At 38.7% G+C, this 25331-nt stretch overlaps 1 protein-coding gene across 2 annotated transcripts; it reads right to left on the minus strand.

The window, feature by feature from the left end:
• Nucleotides 1–5190: 5190 nt before the first annotated feature.
• On the minus strand, nt 5191–9219 carry LOC145031099 (E3 ubiquitin-protein ligase RHF2A-like). 2 transcript variants are annotated; one of them, XM_078979593.1, is made up of 8 exons: nt 9070–9219; nt 8050–8198; nt 7924–7970; nt 6983–7045; nt 6750–6858; nt 6173–6549; nt 5805–5897; nt 5191–5562 (listed from the first exon to the last, which is right to left on the minus strand). In XM_078979593.1, exons 2-8 carry the CDS (start codon nt 8179–8181, stop codon nt 5307–5309), a joined length of 1077 nt encoding a protein of 358 aa, XP_078835719.1. In that variant the 5' UTR covers nt 8182–8198; nt 9070–9219; the 3' UTR covers nt 5191–5306. The 2 variants fall into 2 exon arrangements, with proteins under 2 accessions (XP_078835719.1, XP_078835721.1); XM_078979595.1 differs by having other exon boundaries at nt 8050–8220; nt 9070–9213.
• Between the last annotated feature and the right edge of the window lie 16112 nt (nt 9220–25331).

Below are 25331 nucleotides of genomic sequence, written 5' to 3' on the forward strand. Positions count from 1 at the left end.
ATGCTCCCGAGAAGTAATTGTTGTTATTATATAATATTATAATAACCCAAAACCGAATAATAATTAGTTGGGAGTCGATTTCGGGAAGCTAAATGACAAGATTTGAATCCTTATGGGTCAAGTGTGATTGTGGGACTTAAATTGTAAAGATTTATGGAAGCAGGGACTAAATAGTAAATTCTGGACCTACGTTGAAAAGGAATTGTTGAGGGAAGGGCTGTTTGGTAAAGTATAGGTTGGATTTGAAAGAAATTTATGAAGTCGGGGTAGAAAAGGTAATTTTGGGACTTATGTTGAAAGGCTTCTTATGGAGAGGGGCTAAACATGTAAAGCAAGCAAATGTTTGAGGATGGAATCGGGTGAACCCATCACCCTACGATTAGACCATATATAACCCTTATACACCTCATGCAAACCCTAACCCTACCCTTAACACTTCAGCCGCCACCCACCTTATACCTCCCCTCCTTTCGGCCGCCACCACCGTTGCTAGCGCCTCTAACTGCCGAACCAACCATCGTGTCTCATTCTGCTCATCGGGATACCTTTTTTTGGCGACCAAGTTTGAAGCGTGGAAGGTCAACTTGAGGCCGTGAAACCTCTTCAGCCGCCGTTGAACTGCTATTTCGCCGCCACCCTTCTTATCTTCTTCCTTCTGTCACCAACCCTAGCCGCCAGACGACGAGAGAGATCGGAGAAACTGTCTTGAATGGCGTTGAGGACGATGGGGATCGTGGAAGGATGGTCGTGATGCCACTGTTGCTTCCATCACCGCTCCGTTGTGCTGCTGCCGCCACTTCATTGTGTCGCCGACCGTCGCTGTTGCCGAGTGGCTAGTGTCGCCGGCTGTCACTGCTGCTTTGGGTGTGTGCGCTTCTTCTGTTCATCGGAAGTGGAAGAGAAACCACCATGGCCGCCAACCATGGTGGCTGCCACCTTGAATCACCACTGGCCACCACAATGGTGGCTGAGTATGTATGTTATTTTATTAGTGTGTTTGTTATTTTTTTAGTGTTTGCGATTTTTGGATGATATTATAAATTGTAACAAATGGAATAATGGAAAGAAAGTCAAAAACCACCACCGTGAGGTGGTGGCTGCCGCCTCCTACCGCCACCGACCGCCGTGTCGGGTGGCGGTGTGATTGCCTTGTGAGTTGACTCGATTGGGGATGCTTGAAACCCTAATGGGCCTTGTTAGCCTAATAGGCCCAATGAATCCAAATGGGCTTAGTGAAAACCCTAATGAGTCTAATGGACTCCAATTGACCCAATAAAACCCTTATGGGCTTAATGACATTCTAGTGGCTTGATAGGCCCAATAAAGCCCTAAATAACCTAAAAGTCCAACAAATTAGTAAATGGGCTAGTATGTGGGTTGGAAAACCCTAATGCCAATAAAATCCTAATTTTGAGAATCATTGGAACACTCACGCGGGAATTATTTAATAACCTAAAATAATAATTAATAATCATTTGCAACTAGCTTAAGGCAATAATGGACTTAATGGATTAAGTCCTTAATGGGTTAAGTAAGAAACACTTAACCCTAATCATCATTTCATGTGAAAGCCCTAATCTCACTCGGGCCTTGAATTGAGACTTCCTATCGGGCTTTTGCGATTGGATTGTTGCTGGGCCATCCAAGAACTAGTTAATGGACCAAAGTAATTCGATGGGCTTTAGGATAAGGCGCATGTGAGGACTTGGGCCCAATTTGGAAAATTGGGCCATAAATGAGCCATAACTAGACATTTATAATTATGTGATAATGGGCCATGGGAATTGGATTGGAATAATTGGATGGGCCTTAAGGAAAGACCATGTAGTGGTTTGGGCCCAATTTTCTCTGGGCCCAATTTGGAAAATTGGGTCATATGTTAGGCTTTGGCCCATGATTTGACCTTTGGGCTTTTATAGTGTGAGTTGAACCTTGGGCTTGTAACCCAATTATTAATTGGGTATTGTTTGATGTTAACAGTGCGGGAATCTGTCAACCAGGAGCTAGAGTTGTATCTGCGGGACTTCAGCAGTGCTAGGTGAGTTATCCTCACTATACTAAGGGGTCTAAGGCACCAAGGCCGACCCATTGGATGTATTATCCTAGCAGTGTTAGATGTCAATCATGAGTTAGTATTGCATGCTAGTGATGTATGCCAGTTGATATGCTAGTTTGGTAGGTCTGTAGGACTACCTATGATATTGTCTGATTTCCTGTATGTGTAGTTATCTATTACATGTTGACATGTTATGTGGGATGGGCTGAGGTTGTACTACTCCGTGCGGTAGCCAACAAACCCTAGAGTATTCCGAATATGAGCTGAGGGTCCGGTAGGCATTCCAGACTCATACTGAGGACTCGGGAGCAATCCAGATACGAGCTGAGGGCCTGGTAGGCATTCCAGACTCGTACTGAGGGTCCAGGGGGTAATCCAGCTTGTAAAGTTGTGGACCCATTGGATGTTGTTCAGTTGTTATGATATGCTATTTGTTCATGTGTTATTGGACTGTACGTGTATCAGTATTTTGGGGGTAACTCACTAAGCCTTCGAGCTTACATTTATTGATTATTGTTTCAGGTGCAGCAGATAACCGCAGGAAGGCAAAGGCGTGATCGTACAACTCCTCATTTTCATGGGTTTTATGATTTGATTCTGGGGATACTCTGATGTTCAAACTATTTTGAAACCAAACTATGATAATTTAACGATTCTTAAATGTATTAAAAAGTTTTAAATTGGCTTCAATTTTATGGGTGTGACATTTAAGTATCCAATTAGTCATTAAATAACTAATTAAGCAAGTAAAGACCCTCTAATGCATGAAAGCACCTTGATTCAAGTGCTAGGAGTGTTAAGGGTTGCATCTAAGGAGAGTATAGTCCCACTTTGGAGTTTACTCCTCAAATGGTAATACCTAGGGGTGTTTACAGTTTTGGAACCATATCCCCCATGAGTTTACAGCCGTAAACTCATGGGTGGGGTGTATTTGTGTGCTTTAAGGCTTCATGCTTCACAAGGAAAGGTTCTAGGGTTGATTCAAGGGTTATGGAAGTGATTAGGGCTCGAAATGGACACTCTAGGGAGTTTACGGTTTCTGAACCACTCCTTGGGGAGTTTACGGTTTCTGAACCACTCCTTGGGGAGTTTACGGTAGTAAACACATGAGTTTACGACCGTAAACTCATGTTGGTCCATTTTTCATGTGTTTTGGTGGTTATAGGTTAAGCATGCAAAGTTCTAGATCCCCAAACTGTAAACTCATGTTTACCCCCCTTCAATTCATGTTTTGGGGTTCTTAGATCATTCATGCAAGTCCCTAGGCCATTAGCTAAGCATTGGAAGGGTTTTGGAAGGGTTTTGGGGCATCAAAACCCCCTTCTAAGGTGTTTACGGTTTTGGGATGTTCCTAAACCGTAAACTCTTGTTCTTGGGGTTTTTGGATGATCAAACTACGAATTTGCAAGTATGATAAGCTAAACAACAAGCTAGGTAGGCTTACTTACCGTTGTGAAGCTCGAAAGGGGCGATTCTTGATCAAAACCCGATTTGTAGAGAGAGAAAGTAAAGAGAGGAGGTTCCTAAAGTGTGAAAAGGTTGGGATGAAATCCACTCAACCCTTATATAGGGTTGAGTTTACGACCTGGGTGGGGGTCCACCTAACACCAACCTCAAACGGGGTTTTTCACGACTTCCGTTAAACACGGCAAATTTTAAATTACACCTCCTTATTTTTTGTTCGCTTGACGAATATTATTTAAAATATTCTAACGGGCTTAAATCCGGCCAAAAATATTTTGAAATAAATTTGGCTAATTTTTGGATTGCTTAATTGCGGAGACAAAACAATTGGAAATTTCGGGTTATCACAAAACCCCCCACCGAACCACCTCTGCTTCCATTCTTCTTTCTCCATTCGATCCAGTGTTTTCCATTCCCCTCGATTTGTGATCGCCGACGACGAGAGAAGAGCCAAGGGGAGTTTGTCGGAGATCAACTCCCTTCTTGCGATCTATTTAACCATCAGACCACCATTTTGACTGCTTCCATTCGTGTTCCTTCTTCCCTTTCCCGATCAATGAAGAAGAGGCGTACGCCAACAAGGGGTTATCGGTCTCAACGGACACCGTTTTCCTTCCTCGTGATTTCCTAGCCGCACCGGACCTCCCATCGATCTGCCTTTCGTTCGTCTGTTCCTTGCCCAATCTGATGGATAGATGATTATTCAAGGTCAAAGTTGGTTTGGCTTTTTGGGGAAGATGAAGCTATAAGAATACGTATTGTACAAGTCTCAAAGCAATAGGGGGGGGGGGGGAGAGAGAGAGAGAGAGAGAGAGAGAGAGAGAGAGAGAGAGAGAGAATTTCTTTCATTTTTTCTTTTCTTTTTTATAAAAAAATTAAGATAATAAGAGAAAACCTCATAAATGGTCCTCGAATATTGAAATGATGAAAATATCTCTCATCTAATGGTAGAAAGCTGACAGAGTTAGGCAGAAGGACTAAACATTAAAAGTTTTAAAACCACAGGGACCATCTGTGAGGTTTTTTGAACTTAAAAACTAAACTTGATATTTTCAAAAACCACAGATATCATTTTTGAAGTTTTGTCTTATTTATTTTGCCTATTTTCCCTTAGCCTAATTACACATCATTTAGACACTTCTTAAGTTAGAAACACATACTCATTTTTTGAATTGCATTTCAAACTTATATATAACATTTCTTAAACAAATGATAATTTTTAAATTCGTCATCACTTCTAAATAAATGTAAAAAGTATGTTCTGGATGAAAATCCAAGGCCGACTTCGTTTATATAACACACCCTAGTCAAGCATAACATATAACGATTCTGGAATAAACAACACTTGCTCATGCTTTCTTTTCATTTTTTCCAGTTACAGTTCTAATTTATATAAACTTTTCAAATAACTATCATTTTCCTTCGGCGTGACTTTATTCGAAAGGGCAAAAAAAAAATTTACTTTTATTAAAACTGTTCATTCAAACCAACAACCTTTGTTCATGCAACACTTAACAGTTTTCTTTTTTAATTTTCCACTTTTATGGTTTCAATTTATAGAACTTCTCAAGTAAAAAATCATTTTTCATTGGTCATCACTTATCAAACAGAAGAGTAAATGGTCACTTACTCACTCAAATGGCTCTTTTTCTGTAAAATTAAAATAAAAGTAAAAATGAAAAACAATCTTTATTCATATAACATTTACTCGAGAGATTGGCATATAATTTATCCATGTAGTATTTTAATCATACAATCCTTAAGATGAAAATTATAGATCAGACCCTCACTCTATACCAGAACTTGGTGCTGGTGCTGAACCTGTAATCTCATTTCGACTTGCAGAATGGTTGGTGTTCTGGACACGTGGACTTGTGGTACTGTCCACGTGTCCCAAGTCTTGTTGAAGATGGTCCATCATACGTGATAACGTCGCACTGCCCTCGCCCCTATCTTTAGAACCATCATCTGTGGCGCTGTTGTTGCGTGAAAATAATCTTTCTTTCCAACTCTTTGTGGTCTTCGTAATCGAGTCCTTATATCTTTTTTAGAAAAAAATAAAAGAGGGGCATTTAATTTCAGTCCAAAGGAATAGATGCAAATGATACTGGCACTGGTAGGACAAAATATGACACCATTGGACTCAACTAAGACTCATTCAATCTAAAAAAAAAAAAAAAAAAAAACCTGCAAAATTTTATCCCACCTTTCTTAAAAAGGCGGACCAATGTGGGAGGAGGACTTTAAAAGATATTAAATGAGCTTGAAGTTTGTTAATAATTACCTCAATGATATTGCGTTGACTCGGGTTTTGAAATCTGAAAACGAGTGTGCTTCTGAAGGGCCTGCTCTATCTTGGTTGCCTGACCTACTAATACTATTAGGAATATGATCATATATCAGGTTGCATCAACTTTCAACGTAGAGAAAGCAAAAGATGTTGCAGAATATGAGTAAGCTGTTGTTTCTGTTTTACTAAATCAACTTAAGTTGGACATTACTTAATCTGATTACTTGTATATGAACGTTACTTCTTGACTTGAGGCACAAATAAAACATGGCTAAAGACACTAGGACATATTGAAGGTTTTTCATTTTTGCTATTTAATCAGTTTTCTACATATTTGTCATTCAGATTGAATAATATGTTACCTTTCTGGTGGAGGTGGTTCATGTGGACGTGCAGGAACAATGGTGGAGATCAATGGGGAAGAAGCGGGTGATTCGGTAGCAGGGACAGAGGATGAGGATGGAACAGGCTCTTCATGCACGGTTCCCAAGGATGACCCTCCAATTGTAGGGGTAGGGGTGGTTTGAACATCATCACTAGTAGTAGGTCGGGTAGGGGAAGGTATGCTAGGTTGGGCAGAGAAACCCAAAAAGCGAGGGCGCCCCTGCCCCTGCCCGGATGTTCTTGTCCTGTGGCCCTCCCTCCTAGCCATATGACGTGCCCTGCCCATTGCTGCTGCAGCAGCTAAGTGCTGAATTATACGTTCCTCAAGCTCCGAATCAGTCGCACCAACTGGCAACTGCATGCCATAAAACAACATCATGTCAATTAAGTAAGTATCTGTACCACTACAAACCAACTTCCTACTTTCTAGGGCTATTTTCGCTGATGAAGATGACGAGGGCATTTACGTCTTATTGCGAGTTTCGTATAATATCTGTTGTGTCCAGTCCTATCCTATGTAACAAACGGGTCCTAAAGAGATAGATTGATACAAACATGTTGTAACTCGAAATCGCCAAAGGTTGGATGATGAAATATCGTTGCATTCAGAGCTGGGTTATTTGCAATACTTCTTTCTTGCTCTATAGCATCAAGCAACTCCTGACTGGAAATTAAGATATCATGATGTAAGAATTGTGAAAATAAATTAATAAGACAGGAAAAGAATCCCTCCCTCTCCCTCTCTCTAATTTAGAATGTGAAGGAAAAGAATGTGTGGTCAATCTAACCTGCTAGGGTCCTTCAAGCTGATGGACTGCCAACACATTGGACATTGTGAGCTCCTTTGACACCTACATAAAAATTAAGTTACATGGTTTCAGCTGAAATGATGGTAGATGTGATTGCTTGCGTATTTTTATAATTCTTTATAGGTGTTCAGAAACTCTTATTAGGTTAGGAGTTAGGATAGTCTCACTTTAAAAAGTTGATATCCCTGGCCTGGCTCAAACAGATAATAGATATTTATAATGCATTGTTTCTTTATGTTCCGATTAAATGTTTTAGAGTAAGATAAATGACATGTACAATATAATTGAGAAAAGATGGGCACACCGGAAATGAAAGGAAAAAAAAACAAATGAGGGGAAAGGCATCAAACCACTATTTTTTTTTTCTCTAGATACAAATACTGACTTATTTTCATAAATCCATACAACTTACATAAATTATCTTAGTCTAACATGTATCTCTTCATTGATGAAAAACAATGAAAGCATTTTCCAATCTTTTTAGTTGATGACTTTATAGATGTATCATATTCATGCATGGAATTTTAATTTATCTACTGCTCTCATTATATGTTTGAAGCCTCTAGATAAGCTCATAAATTTGTCATCCATCTTGTTACCAAACTTGTACATACGGTTCAGTATTCGGTCTTAGCTTTGGTCTCCCAAAAAATTTGGTTCGGTTTGGTATAGATGCTGGACCGATCTCATCCCTAACTGAATTTGTGTGATCAGTAATGAATAGTAACTTGCAAAATTACACCACATTTGGTTTAAGAAGATGCAAGTTGATAACTATAATAATATACCTGGATTGTAATCATTAAGATGTTTTTTTTTAACAGCGGGAAACATACACAGAAATTTTAATTTCAGTTAAGCCGTTAATATTCAACTAAAGCCTTTTACTTGAAGGTAAAGAAGAAAACAATTAAGATTACCATTCAAGAATGCACTGAAGATGAAATTCGTGCTTGCAACCTGTAACCTGCAGGAAGAAAAAATGAAAAATATAACACTTGGTAGAAAGAAAAAGACATGTTATATCTGTAACTCCAAATATTTACCGTGTGAGGATCATTTTCAGAAAATGCTTCAAGGCATATGCTGCAAGCATCATCACAGGCATCCTGAGTTCCACCTTCAACAAAAGCTGCAGCTGATATCAAATGATCCTCAGACTTTGTACCTTTCTCCATTGTCAAATAACAAGAACCTTCACACAACAAATTCCATTTCTGAACATCAAAATATGACACACTATAAAAAAAAGGTAAACAAGTCCCATGATTAACACAATGTCCCCATTGCAGGAAATATGATGCCCAGTTAACACTAGGACAAGCATGTGGGAGACCTATTGCTATTGGACACTCCTAAGAATTACAGAATGCAAAACGCATACATGTAACCACAATTTTACATTCAAACATACCACAGCTTTTAACTAACAATCTCTCAGTTCAAGTTTCCAAAGACATATCAGATACATATCACATACCAATTGCTACCTCAATCGAAGTCAAACCTGTAAGACTAAAACAACTCCCTACATCAAATAAAATTGGAATGTTCATTTCGTTTTTGCAACTTTTTAAGTTCAGAATACCTATTTTCCTATCAAAATCATTACAAGTGATTGATAGTATTGATATGGCTCCACAAAACTAAAGATTTATCCACGTTTGATAATAAGTCAAACTTTAAAAGTTACAAATTTCACAGCAACTTAAGGAATCAAAAGTTCTATCAAAAAGAGAAGAGCCGAAACATAACTACAAAGGCTAAGTTGTTTATAATCGAAACAACCACAATCAATCAACTAATTTCGATTTTAAATCAGATAAAGTTCTTGAAATATCCACAATTCGAAGATTAAAAAAAATGACAAGCTCTGAGAAGACAAACTACCGGATAACTTGACACGGATAGAATCTGAAAACACAAATGGAAAGCACAAAATACTGACAAGACAAACTACCGGAAAACTTTACACATATAGCATCTAAAACATAAATTCACACAAAATCAAAAAAGCACAATAGTAAGTTGGCATAGAAGGGGAAAGGTTGTAGCGAAAGAGTTACCAGAGTTGAATTGATGGATCACAGATAACAGGTTTATCGATCGGGATTGAGGTGCAAATGGATTCGTTGTTTGGTTTTATTAGCAAGGTAAGAATGAAGAGAGAGACAGAAGAAGGCGAAGAAGACCAAGTCATGGACTTTCCTTTTCAACTTTTACAATTCCATGTACGCGTTTTTTTTTTTTTTTTTTTCAATTTCGTGCGTATTACTAGGAAAAAAATACCAAACGAGCATGAAAAAGATTTGTGTTATATAGAAATTAAGGGGTGTTTGGTTTAGCTTCTTAAATCCAAAAGTTCTTTTTGGAAAAGTTACCAAAAATCAGGATTTTCTGACTTTTCCAAAAAGTTGATTTTCCTTGTATAAAAACTTCAAAAGTAGCTTTTTAAAACTAGTTTACCAAACATCTTTTGCTTTTTTTTCTTTTCCAAAAAAAACTTTTAGCTGTGAAAAGCTAAATCACACACCCCTTAAATATCATCCTACTTTTTGGTCCTATATATTTAAGATGATGATAAATATATAAATTCAAAATCCCAATCAAATTTAAATTAAATTTAATGATACTTGTCACCATCTAAAATAGGTAGGAGGATATTAGGAACAAAAAGTAGGAAGCTATTTAATTTCTCTTGTGGTAAAGAGAAATTAAATATCATCCGACCTTTTGTTCCTACTTTTGTTCCTACCTATTTAAGATGATGACAAATATAAAAATTCAAAATCTCAATCAAATTTAAATTAAATTTAATGACACTTGTCACCATCTAAAATAGGTAGGAAACTATTTAATTTCTCTTGTGGTCTTGAGGCATTTTTTTAAGAAAAAAAAAAATCTAACCCACTAAATGTTTGGATTGTGGTTTTTTTTAGTGACTTTGTTTGTGATTTTGGTTTCTTTCTCTCCACCATATATCCTTGATATCACTAAAATTAGTCATATTCCAAATGATATTTTAATACATTTAGCTATATTTTGGTTATCTATTAAGATATCTAGTACTTATTATGTGTGAAATCTATTTTGTAGCCAAAATGATGTTCCCATAAGAAAAAGAGCACAATTGGATAGCTGGAGACTTGGAAATTATAAGCATTCATCAAGAGGAAGTCGATAGAATAAAATTTACAAAATGTGGATGTCACATCGTGGTCGCATATATGTCACGACGTGTTGACGTGTATTGCATGAAATCTTCCCGATGATCTGTATAAAAGACTTGGTGCATACAGCTAAAAGTGTCTCTCGCGTCGTAGCGAGCCATCTGCCATGATGTGGCGACGTATTTTTGATATCTTATATAAACGACTTTTAGGTCGAATTTCAGGATATGTTGTTGTTACATACGATTATTAACGACCAAGAACCTTCTGAGTGAAGGCAAGGAATCAATTGGAGATCAAGTATTCAAAGAGATCTACGTGCAGACCACAATAAAATCATCCGGTTTGCTAGTTTACATCATGTCTACTCTAGTTTACTTCGTTTTTTATTGTGTTTATGACTTAGATATGGGCTAAATACCCTAACTTTCATTTAGTATAGATGAAACCTAATACTATGTATTGACTTCGAGCTTTATGGATTAGTTTATATTGGTTTTTACTTGTATTTGATAGATCAATATCCTAGCATGTTAAAGTTCTAATTTTTATCACTTGTTTGCAAGCTTTGTGTAGTTAGATATCAATCTTATTGCATGAACTTGATATTTAGTTATTTATGAACATTGAATTATTGAATCTAGATATAGAACACATCCTAGGGTTAGGCGGTAATATTTAGATCATGTCATTATGTCACACCCCCGGCCGAGGCGACGGAATACGTTGGGTTATACGACTTACCTCATGAATCACAAGCAAATTGAATATACACCACAAGCTACAACAATAACAACATATCAATTACATTTCACTTTAAGGTTTGAATATAAGGTTCATAATAATAATAAGTTCATAAATTTTCCTGAACAGGTAGGCGGATATAACAAAAACTTAGTTAAAACTAGGTTGCTCGAAATCCATGAACGTTTCTCCTGCTAAAAACTAGTTTAATGATCTCCTGAGAATACATTTAATTTGAGGTTCAACACAAAGATTGGTGAGAGTTACATGTTGTGACAACCCGGAACTTCTAACTTGTACAATTGGTCAGTTCTATCAATGTTAAACTCGATTAGCCACCTTTTAACATCGTTTGAGGGTTTGTTAAGGTATTCTAAGCCTAGTACAATCAAAGTTTGGGTCCTAGGTCGAGTAATTCCAAGTCATAGCACAACATCTGGGGCATACACCCTCTTGGGAGGAGTGTACGGCCGTACACGCACACCCACATCTATATATATGAGGAGACCCTTCCTTCATTCTTTTCCCCTTTTGGTTGCACACTACTTTCTCTCTCTGGAATCTTCATCTAAGGACCCTCCAAAGGCTTCAAAAACATGAGTATTCCATCATCTAGCTTGTTATACTTGTAAGACCTCGTGATCTAAGCCTTAATTCATCAAGTTTCATCATGTTCTTCATCCCTTGAAGGTTTACGACCGCATACCTTCATAAGGGTGGTCGTACACACCTTAAAGGCTCTCCAAAGTGAGAGTTTGTCCCTTATCTTCTAGTTGTATTAGCCTTAATGCACCTCAAAAATCGTCATCTTGAGCATGGAGATGGAGAGTATACGGCCGCACACCCCTCTGTACGGCCGCACACACACCCTTATGGTCGTACACCCACTTTGATGATCATATTTGGCCTCAAACTTGCAATACCACTCAGTATGGATCTAGAACCACTCATTGGATTCTTGTAGGACCTTAGAAACACCTCAAAAACACTCCCCATCATGAGTGTACGGTCATACACTCTGGGCCGTACACGTCCTTAGGGTGGCCATACACATCCCTCATGCGATCATATATGGTTCTGACACTTAGTTCAAGCATTTCCAGGTCCTTAGAGTGCTTTCCTATCATGTTTAGTCATGAAATACCCTAATCTAATACATATATGTGTTACTATATGTTAATAGGATCTATTTGAGTTCAAAACTTCAGTTGACACTCGGCATCTACACCGATCTTATTCTCGAATCCTACGTCAAACAGTGAGTTCATACCCCTATGCTTTTTTCGAGTTTTTCATGTTTTCAGGGGGAATACAAGAAAAAGTACAAGGAAACTTGTGCTCAAAGTATATTATTTTGTATAAGATAATTATATTTTCAATCTGCTTTAACACGGAAAACAGTTTTACCAAACGATTAAGAAATCAACTCGTAGAAACAGTTTTCAAAACTATAGCAATGAACTTATGAATCATGTAGTAAAATGTATCACTTTATAAAGGATTCTGTTAATCATAAAAGGATTTTCTATATTATTACTTGTAAATTTGTTAGTTTAAGTTGGGAGACACGTCCTTGGTAAATTTGTTAATGATAAAATATGGATTCCAAAAGTTTTTGAATAGTTCAAAACTTGCCCTCAAGTTACGGGATTTGTAAATGTAAAAGTCTAACTTTTGAAACATTTAATTCTAAACCATAAAATTCAACCCTTATAATATTATAATATTAGAGGTTTAATATATATATATATATATATATATATATATATATATATATATATATATATATATATATATATATATATATATAAGAACAAAGTCAGTCTTACCGTTAGTAGGCCTCATTCACGAAGTCGGTCTATAAGGGGGGTATCAGGTTACTGCCTATAAAATGACAGTTTAATGGATGTCCACTCTCACCTACCGCTTCCTTGACTGGTGGAGGGTCGTTAGCCGAACAGGTAGGATATGACTCTAATTCTCCCTTCATTAAAAGTATAATGATAAATATAAAGTAACTAAACACTTATAAATTCTCAAATCTTAGTTACTTAGGAAAATGTGAATATGGTTCTAACCCATGAAATTGCACTTTGCACCTTGTCAAGTCGTTAGTGGAGCGTGTGTGATTAACCGACACACTAATATGGACTGATAGTGTGTGGCAAAGGGTAGCTTGATGTTAATCATAGATCAATGGAGCGTGTATGGTTAACCGGCACATTGATGAGGTGGTTGTAACATTGGGTGTACCAAGCTAATTTGCATGGTTATTCACACCTTGTTTGTGATCCTCGACATCCCAGTCACAAACTTGAATGGTACAATCAATATTTAAACATGCAATTGAAAAGTTCAATGAATCTCAAAGGATCTAGGAGTTTCAAATTAATTAAAACCTAAAATTCTTTTTCGTTTTTCGTGGTGAAAATTGGTAAATCGTCATTTACCTACCTTCAAATATTTTGTAGTTTGGATTACGACATCCCTCTTCTAAATTGTAAAATATTGTGTTGGGTCCTAACCTTAATATTTCATTTGGGTGTTATATTAAGGACTTAAATCAAATAACTTGGATTTCTCCCATTGTAGATGTCTAGTTCAGACAACTGTGGTCTTCCCAAATCCTTTGGAACAAGTTTTCGTCTTGTAGATGATGTCCTGTGTTTGGATCGTGGAAGTCATACTTCACTTCCTCCATATCCTCCAACAATTATCCATAACCCTCAAATTCAAAGACTTGAAAAATTCAAGGTCACTCAAGCCCTACTTGCAATGAAACATGAAGATGGAAGGCCTGTGTGTACTCATGTATTGGAGATGAAGTCACATATTGACAGGCTGAGAGTATTGGCCATTAGTTGTCGATGTCTCAAGGAAGTTGGCTGTTTACTGGGTTCTTCAATCACTTCCTGAGTCATATAGTGATTTCATTAAGGACTACTATGTGACAGACCACAACATGACCCTTGTTGATCTTACCTACTTGCTTGTTGCTGCTGAATCAGTAATGATTTGGCGCATTGGAAAAGCAAACTTGATTGGAAGATCTACTCCCCAAACTTCCATGGACATTGACAATGGAAACATTGGAAGTCCATAAAAGATTTATCTTTCCAAGGGGAAAAGAAAAGCTAAATCTAAGATTGTCCTGTGTACCATTCCCAAAGAGTCTATATGTTTCTATTGCCAAGAGAAGGAGCATTGGTTATGAAGTTGCCCTGACTACCTAAAAGATCTGAGAAAAGGTAGAATTGAAAAGTTTGACTCTGCTTCAGGTAAGTCTACTGTCTAACTCTATTAAGTTCCTAATTGTTGATTCTTAATACATGATGCGACAAGGTTGTATTTTGATGCTTTGTATGATCATGCAAAGGGAAGGAAGCTTAAAGGAAAAGTACGTTGAATCTGACCATGAAGATGGATTTCAATATCATGGTTCGAAGATCGGATTTTTGAGATGCTGATTAGGAGTTATGGTAGATTGCTAGGAAATATGTAATAACATAGTTTTCATTTGTAATTGCATTGTAAGGAAATGTTTTTCCGCATTTTATAAATAAATAAAATTTTGTTTTTATTTTTATCTCCTTACAATGGCATTTGTAAAATTGATGTTTGTATGTTTCTATGTTAGCAATATGAGTTTGATTCTTTCATTTGTGGTAATGTCGAGTATTTGCCAAATAAGGAAAGATTCTCATCACCCAAGTTTCAATTGGACAGAAACTTGGAATCATGCAAGTTGTATTGTATGATGAATGAGAATTTTTCATCTTTGGTAAATTAAGAATAATTCATTGTTCACATGCATATGTGAGTCAAGTGAAGGGATAGGGGATCGGGTACACTGGGAGTATGCTGGTCAAGATCCACCACAAAGATCGATAAGACTATTCGTCATGTTTTACTAAAGTTTAGTAAACATGGTTATACTTACAAGTTTAAGTATAATTCTGAAACATTGGAAAATGTTTAGTGTATGGCAGAACGAATGAGAAGAATCAAATTAGGCAGAAAGATAAAGGTTTCTCCAATCCGAAAAGATGGGAGAGTACTTTAGTATCGTGTTTTATGATCATCTTAATGTTTATGAAAACAAAACCATATCACAATTGATCATCTAAAGACATCTTAGTGCATTTGTATGGCTAAGAAGAGGAATCGTGAATTGTTCAAATTGTCAAATCAGGAAGATGAGTCATACTTCATTCCCAAAACAAGTCTTAGAGTCATACTCCAAGATTGAGCCTTGAGTGACATCATCTTAAGAAAGGTTTATAACACTTATCAAATGTAGAGTAAAAGTTGTCTACTCTTGTACATTTGAAATTGGTAAGTTGTGATGTTTTGGATAAAACAAAGACCAACTAAGGCCAATTGTGTGAAGTGTTTGTCTTGATAAGAATCCGCACTAACTCTCGAATATTTGTTTTATCAAGGAATGATTCATGACAAGAGAATATTATATGTCAAGAGGGTAGTGGGAGTCTTAAAGATCTTGGAAAAGCTTTAAAAACTAATCAAGAATAAAACCTATTGTTTGTCACTAGCAGGCAACTTGAGGTTTATAACCTATCGTGTTGACATATTCTTATTTATGTGCCCATTATAGTTAAAGTTGACTATGCATGTGAGTTCTATAAGTTCTCAGTTGTTTGCATAACAACTTGGAAGTAGTTTTTCAAAATAACAACGTAATTTTTCAAAATAATTTTTCATTTCTTAAAAACATAGTTTCATCTAAATCGAACCATAAAAATCCAATGTAACATAATCATAATACAAAACATGTCAAATCCTAAGATCAAATATATCCAAATCCGCCTGCGTGTGTGAGTACGAGTCATGTCGGCACCTTCCCACGGTCCTCACTAGTACCTGAAACACATAACACAACAACTATAAGCATAAATGCTTATTGAGTTCCCTAATATACCACTTATACACATACGCCCTTCCAGGCCAAGACCTTCCGGTCCATGTGTCTCAGGGGACTTCCGTCCCGACCTGGTAAACCTTCCGGTCCCACCTGTGTCGACCTTCCGGTCCATAACTCCCTGACCTTCCGGTCTACATCATAATGCCTTATGGCCCATAACATAATGCCTTCTGGCCCATATCAAGCATAGCATACATATCGCATACAAAACAGGCAACTTAACATACAATGCATATATCGTATAATATACCAGACTTTCCGGTTAAACATAGGTACCCTTCCAGGTACAGTATAGTGAGATGACTCACCTCGTATGATGTCTAAGTCTCACGTGCTCGATATTTCTGAATCTCGTAACCTCGACCTAGCCTCGCCTAATCACATCAAATAATCATTCTAAATAATTAACGGTTCTCAAGGTTATACTATATTCCTTCTAAACTTCCACGGAAGGGTAAAAGACCATTTTACCCCTCCCTAACCCAAAGTCCACATGTTGACTAAAACCCTAAAAGTCAACAAAAGTCAATAGCAAGCAGTACGCAGGGTGTACCAGCTCCTGTACGCGGGGCGTACTCTTGCACTCCAGAAACGAGGTGCGCAACCCCTTACACGGCGTGTACTGGCATTACGCCCAACGTAATGCCCAGTTTCTTTGTTTAGCACATTCAGGTCTCAAACGGTTAAGACTTGCATCCAAACTTCAGATCTGACTCCTCTAATATGTCTTAATCCATAAAGTTGAAACCTTTAAGCCTTTGCATGGCTGTAAAGGTCACTTTGTGCTCAAAACACCTTTCCTCTTTCCATAATGAGACTATAACTCATGCATGACACAAGATCCACGTCCAAGACTCGATTTTTATGACTCCTCAACACATATTACACTAGAAAAGGTCAAATCTAAGCTTATGGAGACTCTTTGCACATAAAGTCTCCAACTTTGAACCAAAAACCCTAAAAATGGTCCAACAAGCAAAACTTATGAAGAACAAGGAAAGCTTTGAGCTTTTTACCCCAGGAAGGATCTCCAACCACTGTAGAACTCGGATCTACACTTGTTCTTCAACTTCAAGCTCCAACAATGGCTCATTCTTCTCCTTCTTCACCTTGAAAAGATAACTTTAAGCTCAAAAACACACACACAAGCTAAAGCACGAATCTCCGCTCTTCAAGGACTCACTCAAGGGTGTATGGTGTCTAGGACAAAGGACTACATGTTCCTTTTATAGTGCAAGGCCACAAATTAGGATTTTGCATCTGGGCCGGTTACGCCCGACGTAACCTTGGGCGTACCCGGATGACCCGCGTACAAATTAAGCGTGCAAGTACGCACGGCGTATGCCCCAATACGCCCAACGTACTCACCAATTCATATTTCACTTTAAGGGACTAACTAGACAATTCTACAAAATAGAAGGGTCCTAAAGCTAACCTAGATTTCGGGCTGTTACACTGTTAGGTGGCAAGAAATTAAGATTGAACAAGTTCAGTCCATATGAGTTTGGATTTGTCACTGACCTTGTCTTGTGATTATGGTTATGAAAAATTCACATGGATAGGAAGACATACACCATAAAATCTAAATGTCATAAGGTTTCTCTCCGATTCATGAAAATGATAGTGAGGAAACACTTTCACTAAATAGATTTTAAGGAGATAGAATTGTGATATTTGCATTCTCAAATTCGATTATGATTACGACATCCCTTTTTATAATTCGAATTGTGAGAAATGGCAAAGGGTCTAAACATTTGAGACTTATTGTTGTAAGTTCTAAAATTGTTTAGACACACATGTGAGTTATCTAAGGAAAGGTGTATGCTTTTGAGAAGCCTAGATAAAGTCTTATCGGAGCATCTCATATCAGAAATCTGAACTTTGGTAATGAGAGTCAATAAGTATTGATTTCGAGAAGTCCAGCTGATTTCTGAATACATGTCAAAGCTAGTGGGAGCATAAGTGTTATGCTAATAAAGATAATAATTATTATGCTAGCGGGAGCATAATTATTATGAAATGTGTTGCAAGTTGGCAATGTTAATTATAGAAAACAAAAGTTTCAAGTTGCAAAGTCGCAGGGTTTGAAAAGTTGTTTTGCTATAATTAAGGGAGAGGAATTTATACTTTATTTCAAATCTAAAAGCTTAGATTGAGATTTTAATCAATTTTAGTCAAATATATATGAGTGTTATTTTGGAATGGTTCAACATAAGGAAATTCTATATATAGAAATGTTAATTGCGTCCTCCAAATTTGATTATGATTACGACATCCTTCTTCATAATCAAAATTATGAGAACATGACAAATAGAAACATTATAGCAAAAGACTGATTGAGTATCATGTCTTTATGTTAGACATTATGAATCGTATCTTATATACTTCGGGTATAGGATAGATTGCATATGTTATAATATTCTCGTGTTCTAAATTTTCCAAGTGCTTGGGGAATTAAGAGGGAAAAAGGAATAGAACCGGATATGACTAAAGTGGTTAAACAACTGTTAAGAACAATCTAAGGTTCACCAAAGATTGGTCGCTTAAGTACAGTTGGAAGTATAGTAATGGAATGACCATATTGACATTATTATGAATACACAAGAGTCTATTAATAATGAGTTGTCGTATGGAGAATATGGAATGTTTCCATATTGGGAGTTGAAAAATAGATGAGATAGTTAGAAACTTTAATGCAAGAAGGATGTTCAAAGGAATGTACTTTGAATTTGAGACTTCATTTCCATGGAATTTTCTTGTAACAATTTCCAAATGAATATTTTGTAATATCATTGGTCAAGACTCTGTGACTTTTGACACCTAGACATTACAAAAGAATCATTGCATGATAGTTTAGAATCTAACACTTTCTAGCAGTGACAATAATTTGGAATTCTTACGCTTGCAATAAGGATTTGGAATTTTGAAATGAGCATCATTGAAATGTTTTTTCAATTGATCTATTTCACAAATTAAGGACCATATACAAACATAGCGTGCATGCTTGGTACATGGCATAACTATTGTTTAGACAAGCATAGTGTGCATGCTTGGAGCATGACATAACTATTGTTTTAATTCAAGTATTAAGTTGATTATTCGAAACATTATACAATGAATGTTGAGTAATCAATATGACTCAAAAGTTTTGGGGCCATATAGGATTAGTATTATTCTTGTGTTTCACTTTGCATGTTTTGACTTCTCGAATAACTAGGTTATTCAAACCATCCATAGTCGATCATACTTTGGAAGTAGGTATTGAGGCAAGACTGTCATGAATGGGTCTATAGTTTGTCTAGGACAAAGTGGCTGCAGTGTTCATGAGTACTCATGGAACAAGATTTGAGTATTAGATTCAACATACGCTCATTTGAATCACTTCATGGATTGTATCACGAGTGATCATGAGATGATAATATCTGATATTCTTGAAACGGAGACATGTGAGTTGTAGTTGCGAGTCGGTTGCACATTGACATATGTAAACGTACCAGTAACTTGGATGTTATAAAACATATTGTTGTGTGTAATTTGGTGAGTAAATACAAGCAAGCATTTGAGTCGAAGTTTATCCATTCCTTTTACCCTTAGAGGGATAAAAGCGATAAATGTGGGCCCCTCAATGATTTAGTGATGACACTAGGCCTGGACTTATTTGATTTATTCAATTAGTCGGTCGTCATAAATCGGAAATTGGGAAACAACAGATAGACAGAGAGAATGATTATAATCCATGTCTCAGTCTATATGATATCTAGAATGGAGGAATATATGATCCCTTATCTAATGAGCAAATCATTGACTAGGTCAGAGTTCGAAAACGACTTTTAAGAGCTACGATTGCTAGTTGGGTTGTGGAGTCGTACTTGCAATAATAGTTATTAGACTTATCCAAGTGGGAGACTGTTGAATTAGTGTCTAAGTCCATAACTATAATTGGTATGTACTTGACTCGAGAGTAACATGGTCCATTTGGGTTGCATATCACCAGGATAATTTGATAGGATGGACTTTTAAGAAGAAGTTATTTATGGTTTATTAATATATTATAAGTTCTTATATATTAATATGAAATCATATTATTTAATCAGTATTGATCTATTAATTTGGAATTAATTATGTGATCAAAAGAGACTAATTAAATATAAGGGGATGATTTAGTTAATCATTCATTCTTGTAAAGTGGGTTTATGATTCATATTCTGCATGTTGGGCTAAACCCATGTGGTAACTCATGGATACTCCATGGAGGTTTTAACCCATGGAGCATGAGGGATATGCAAAGTTATTAGGGTTTACATGGTGTAACCTTAGTTTGCCACACTATATAAGAGACCCTAAGGCTACCTAAGAGCACTAAAGTGGAATACTAGAGGGCTAGCCAATTTGTGCGTGCAAGGAATCTCTTCTAAAGTTATCCTTTGTTCTAGATGTGTTGTGATTCCATTTGAGGCATTCATACTATTGGTTCTATGTAACATCCGGATTTCCAGGTATATTATTTTATTCATTTATTTTGGAGTTTATAGAGGACTCAGCGAGTTGGTGCTTAGGCTCACCGAGTAGGGTCACGGATTTTCATCCTGGTTCATGACCGGACTCGGTGAGTACACGCTGTCTAATGAAACCCTAATTTCCCGGGTTTGGGACCTATTTAAAGGCCCTTAGGGCCGTCATTTGTGGCTACCAAACCTAAAAGAGAAACCCTAAGAGATCTAGAGCGATTGTGAGGGAGGAGAGGCCACTTTTGATCATTTTATTGGTGTGATTGAAAAAAGGAGGTGACCAAGGCAAGAGAGGCTGAAGGAGGAGCGGTCTAGTGATTTTAGAGTTCAGAGACTTCATCTTGAGGTATTTATTCGGACCTTCTTCAGTTTTGGTGTTGATTCTTAGAGTTAGGGTTTTCTAACCCCTTTAAAAAATGGATATGTGGAGCAATTGGTCCCTTATCGAGTTTATGCTTTGGATCTGGACTCAAAGAGGTCCAGAGACCTTAACCCTTGGAGCTTTATGGGTTATTTTGGGAGCCATGAACTTAGGAGGTTATTTTTGGTGTTAAATCACCAAGTAGGACCATCTAGATGTTATATGAGTGTCATGGTCTGAAATTTACGTGATTATCATGCTTGGGAAGGTCAGATCTATGGATTTAAGGAACAGATCTAACCTCAAGAGGTCAATGGAGTTGTTTCATGGCATGGACTCGCCGAGTCCAAATATCAGACTTGGCGAATAGGGTTAGGGTTTCCCGTAAATCACCCAACGAGTAGACCCACCGAGTTGTGGGAATAACTCAGTGAGTCAGAGAGGGATTAGAGGACTGAAGTTCAAGATGGAACTCGCCGAGTTGATCTTGAGACTCGACGAGTTGAGTCGGGGTAGCCCCGCGATTCATGCCAGGTGTGACTCATCGAGCAAGGGGAGGGACTCGACATGTCAAGCGAGACTAGGGAGTTAGTGGACACATGTAGACTCACCGAGTTACCCAAGTCCACTCGACGAGTCGGGTCAAACTTTGACCGTTGACATTGGTTGACTTTTAGGGTTTGGTCAACAATGAGGGCCTTTGAGCCAAAGGAGGGGTAAAATGGTCTTTTACCCTTCTGAAGGTGCCAAGAGAGGGTTGAGTCTAGTCCTGAGAGTTATATTTATGAGAGTATTACCTTATGTGATTAGGTGGAGGCTAGATCGTATTTATACCGAGTCAGAGATTTACCGAGACATATGAGGTGAGTCTTCTCACTATACTTTACCTTGAGTGCTAATTAGAGTTGTGTGACAGAGTTATTGTATGTTTTTTATGTGATCGGTTGCACTGTATTATTGCTACGTGATTTATGCCATGTGTATATCAGAGTTAGAACCGGAAGGTTCATAGAGTTAGGACCAGAGGGTCCATAGAGTTAAGGCCCAAGGGCCCACAGAGTTATAGCCTCAAGTGGCTAGTATGTGTTATGTATGGTATTTTGGGGAACTCACTAAGCTTTATGCTTACAGTGTTATGTGTTATGTATTTCAGGTACCAATGACGATCGCGGGAAGGCGCCGACATGATTCATACACACGCATGGGATTTATGTATTTTGATCTTGGGAAATATTTGTGTTATGGAAAATGTGTTATGGAAAATGTGTTTTAAAATGAAAAAATTTTGTTTTAAATCTTACAGTGTTACAATTTAGTATCAGAGCCTTGGTTTGAGGGATTCAGATGCATCTTCGGGCGTATCTGAACTCAAACTGAGGATTTAAGGAAAATTTTGATAATAAAGTAAATTTTTGTAAAGAGTAAAAAGAGTTTTGAGACAAACAGAGCAGAGCCGTGTGTACGATCATCCAGCTCCCGAACGGTGATTTCCCAAAATACCCTTATAATAAGTGTTAAAAGCTACTTTATGATATGCTATATAATGAATTATATTATGCATGCTAGAGTAGACTAGGTATTCTTATTAGGACTAGAGTTGCTTGATATATGACGCGTTAGTCTAGGGGTTTTACTTCTAGAGATGCTTGAGAGTGTTTAGATAGCAGCAAGGAGCTTATGAGAGATCTGCTAGTGAGTAGCACATGATTAGAGAGAATAGCGTACTTGGGATTTGGGACTCTAGGAGGAGGACTTGGGGTGAATGTTGAGTCAGTGTGGTTGGTAGTATTGGGCCCGTACTACCGAAGGCATCGGGTCAGTGCGCAACCCAAGTAAGAATCCTTAGGGTACCAGAGATCAAGTAGGGTTGGGATATCGAGTGTGCGTACATCCGAGAAAATTACTGATATCTTATGTTGTATTTCAGAGAGGCATCATAGTAGGGACACGCCACAGACCAGGGACCAGTGGAGGGGGTGTGAGCGACGAGGAGCTTCGCCAGATGATTCATCATGAGGTGGCTGCTGCCATCTGCGATGAGATTCTAGAGATGTTCGGGTCTATCAAGACCACCCTGATAGAGACATTCGACGAGAGATACGCTGCTCTTTCTGATGTTGCTGTTGCTGCGGCTAGACCGCAGGGTGGTGATGCGTTGCTGTTCCGGGAGTTCAGCAACACAAAACCACCGGAGTTTGATGGGACCCAGGACCTGATTGCAGTGATGAGGTGGATATCGGAAATAGAGGGATGTTTATTTACTTGCTCATCTCCTGAGCATTTGAGAGTCCGGTTTGCGCTGAACCAGCTTCGCTTGGGAGCGAAGGATTGGTGGAAGTTTGTGACGGTGCATTATTCGCCTGTTGAGCTTGCTGCAGTGACTTAAGAGACGTTCATTGCTATGTTTCGATATGAGTATGTTCCCCACGTGAAGAGAGGGAGCGTTTGCCCAGGAGTTTCTAACCCTCAAGCAGGTTACTGATTCTGTCACAGTGATTACGAGGAAGTTCCATGAGCGGGCGATGTTTTGCCCAGAGCACGTGTCCAACGAGCAGGCACGTATGAGCCGCTATCTGAGTATTTTCAGGAGGGATATACGAGAGTTCGTGGCGAACTCGACATACCGGACATTTGCTAAACTTCAGGCAAATACCGAAAATAGGGAGATAGAGTTGGAGACCCAGGCTAGGGAGGAGGCTGAGTCTTAGGGGAGCGGCGACCGACACAGTCTCAGCCGGCAGCCAAGCGGGCCAAGCCCGCTGATTCGAGATCTGGGAGTCAGAAGGGCCACACTTGTGGCAAGTGCGGCAAGAGCCACAATGGGGTGTGCAGAGCGGGGTCTTGCTACAAATATGGCAAGAAGGGGCATATGGCCAAGGATTTCCCCAAGGGGTTTGCAGTATGCTTTCACTGCAACCAGACCAGACACCACAAGGCAGAGTGTCCACAGTTACGAGGGACAGGCCAGGGAGCACCTCAGGGATCTGCCCCTGCTGCTATCAGAGCTTCTGAGAGCCGGACAGTGAAGGCTGAGGTACCGAAGGCACGAGGGAGAGCCTTCCAGTTGACTGCAGAGGAGGTCCGCGCAGCGCCCGATGTTGTTGTTGGTATGTATTCTTTCATATATTTACTTTTATGTTGAGATATTGTGCTTATATTTATATATCCGTAGGTACTTTTCTTGTGAATTTTGTACCTACCTTGGTGTTATTTGACTCTGGTGCGAGTCGGTCTTTTGTATCTTTGGCTTTTAGTCAACACATCAGTATTAGTCGAGAGGTGTTGAGTTGACCTTTGAGAGTTTCCATAGCTGAAGAGAGAGCGGTGTATGCCACCGAGGTGATCCGAGGGTGTGTACTCGAGATTTTCGGTGTTGAGTTTCCGATTGATCTACTTCCTATTGCGATCGGAGATGTATGTATCATCATGGGCATGGACTGGTTGAGCAAATTTGGAGCAGTTATCGACTGCGAGAGACAGCTGGTGACCATACGAGACCCTAGTGGGGGAGTTCTTACAGTGTACGGTGAGGATACGCATTCTGGGTCGGCTTTTTGTTCAGTCACTAGAGCGAGGCAGAGTCTACAACAGGGTTGTAAGGGATTTGTAGCGTATGTGATAGATACGAGGGTTGATTCAGAGAGACCAAGGTCAGTAGATGAGGTTCCGATAGTGCGTGAGTTCCCAGATGTATTTCCAGAAGAGTTATCGGGTGCGCCTCCTGAGAGGTAAGTTGAGTTCAGTATCGATTTGGTTCCGGGGGTTGCCCCTATCACCTAGGTGCCTTATCACCTTGCGCCTCCAAAGATGCAGGAGTTATCATCGCAGCTTTAGGAGCTACTAGGGAATGGGTTTATTTGACCAAGCAGTTCGCCATGGGGAGCGCCTATCCTTTTTGTTAATAAAAAGGATGGCTCGCACCGGATGTGCAATGATTATAGGGAATTGAACAAGATAACGGTCAAGAACCGTTACCCGTTGCCGAGGATCAATGATTTGTTTGATCAGTTACGGGGAGCATCTTGGTTCTCCAAGATCGATTTGAGGTCGGGATATCATCAGGTGAGGGTGCGAGATGAGGACATCCAGAAGACAGCGTTCAGGACTCATTACGGGCATTACGAGTTCGTGGTGATGCCTTTCGAGCTCACCAATGCACCGGCGGTGTTCATGGATCTCATGAACAGAGTGTGTAGGCCGATGTTGGATCGCTCGGTGATCGTGTTCATTGACGACATATTGGTGTATTCGAGATCCAGAGAGCAGCATGACGAACATTTGAGAGAGATCCTCGGAGTTTTGATATCGGAGAGGCTTTACGCCAAATTCTCCAAGTGTGATTTCTGGTTACGAGAGGTCCAGTTCCTAGGGCATCTCGTTAACTAGAAAGGGATATTGGTCGATCCGGCCAAGATTGAGGTAGTGATGAGTTGGAAGGTGCCGAGGTCACCTACAGAGATCAGGAGTTTCCTAGGATTGGTAGACTATTATCGGAGATTTATCAGAGATTTCTCCAAGATCGCCGTGCCACTCACCAAGTTGACCCGGAAGGGTGTTGCTTTTTCATGGGGCCCAGAGCAGCAGGCCTCCTTCGAGACACTTC

Source organism: Lactuca saligna, chromosome 2, assembly GCF_052625555.1.
Source record: "Lactuca saligna cultivar CGN05327 chromosome 2, ASM5262555v1, whole genome shotgun sequence".
In the NCBI taxonomy this organism is placed as follows: Eukaryota; Viridiplantae; Streptophyta; class Magnoliopsida; order Asterales; family Asteraceae; genus Lactuca; species Lactuca saligna.

Excerpts from the sequence above, each read along its gene's own strand:
- LOC145031099 (XM_078979593.1), bottom strand. The coding sequence starts at position 8,181 with ATGGAGAAAGGTACAAAGTCTGAGGATCATTTGATATCAGCTGCAGCT. Across the intron at positions 6,859-6,982 it reads AGCTTGAAGGACCCTAGCAG|TCAGGAGTTGCTTGATGCTA; the intron begins GTTAGATTGACC and ends CTTAATTTCCAG. Across the intron at positions 6,550-6,749 it reads GCGATTTCGAGTTACAACAT|TTGCCAGTTGGTGCGACTGA; the intron begins GTTTGTATCAAT and ends TATGGCATGCAG.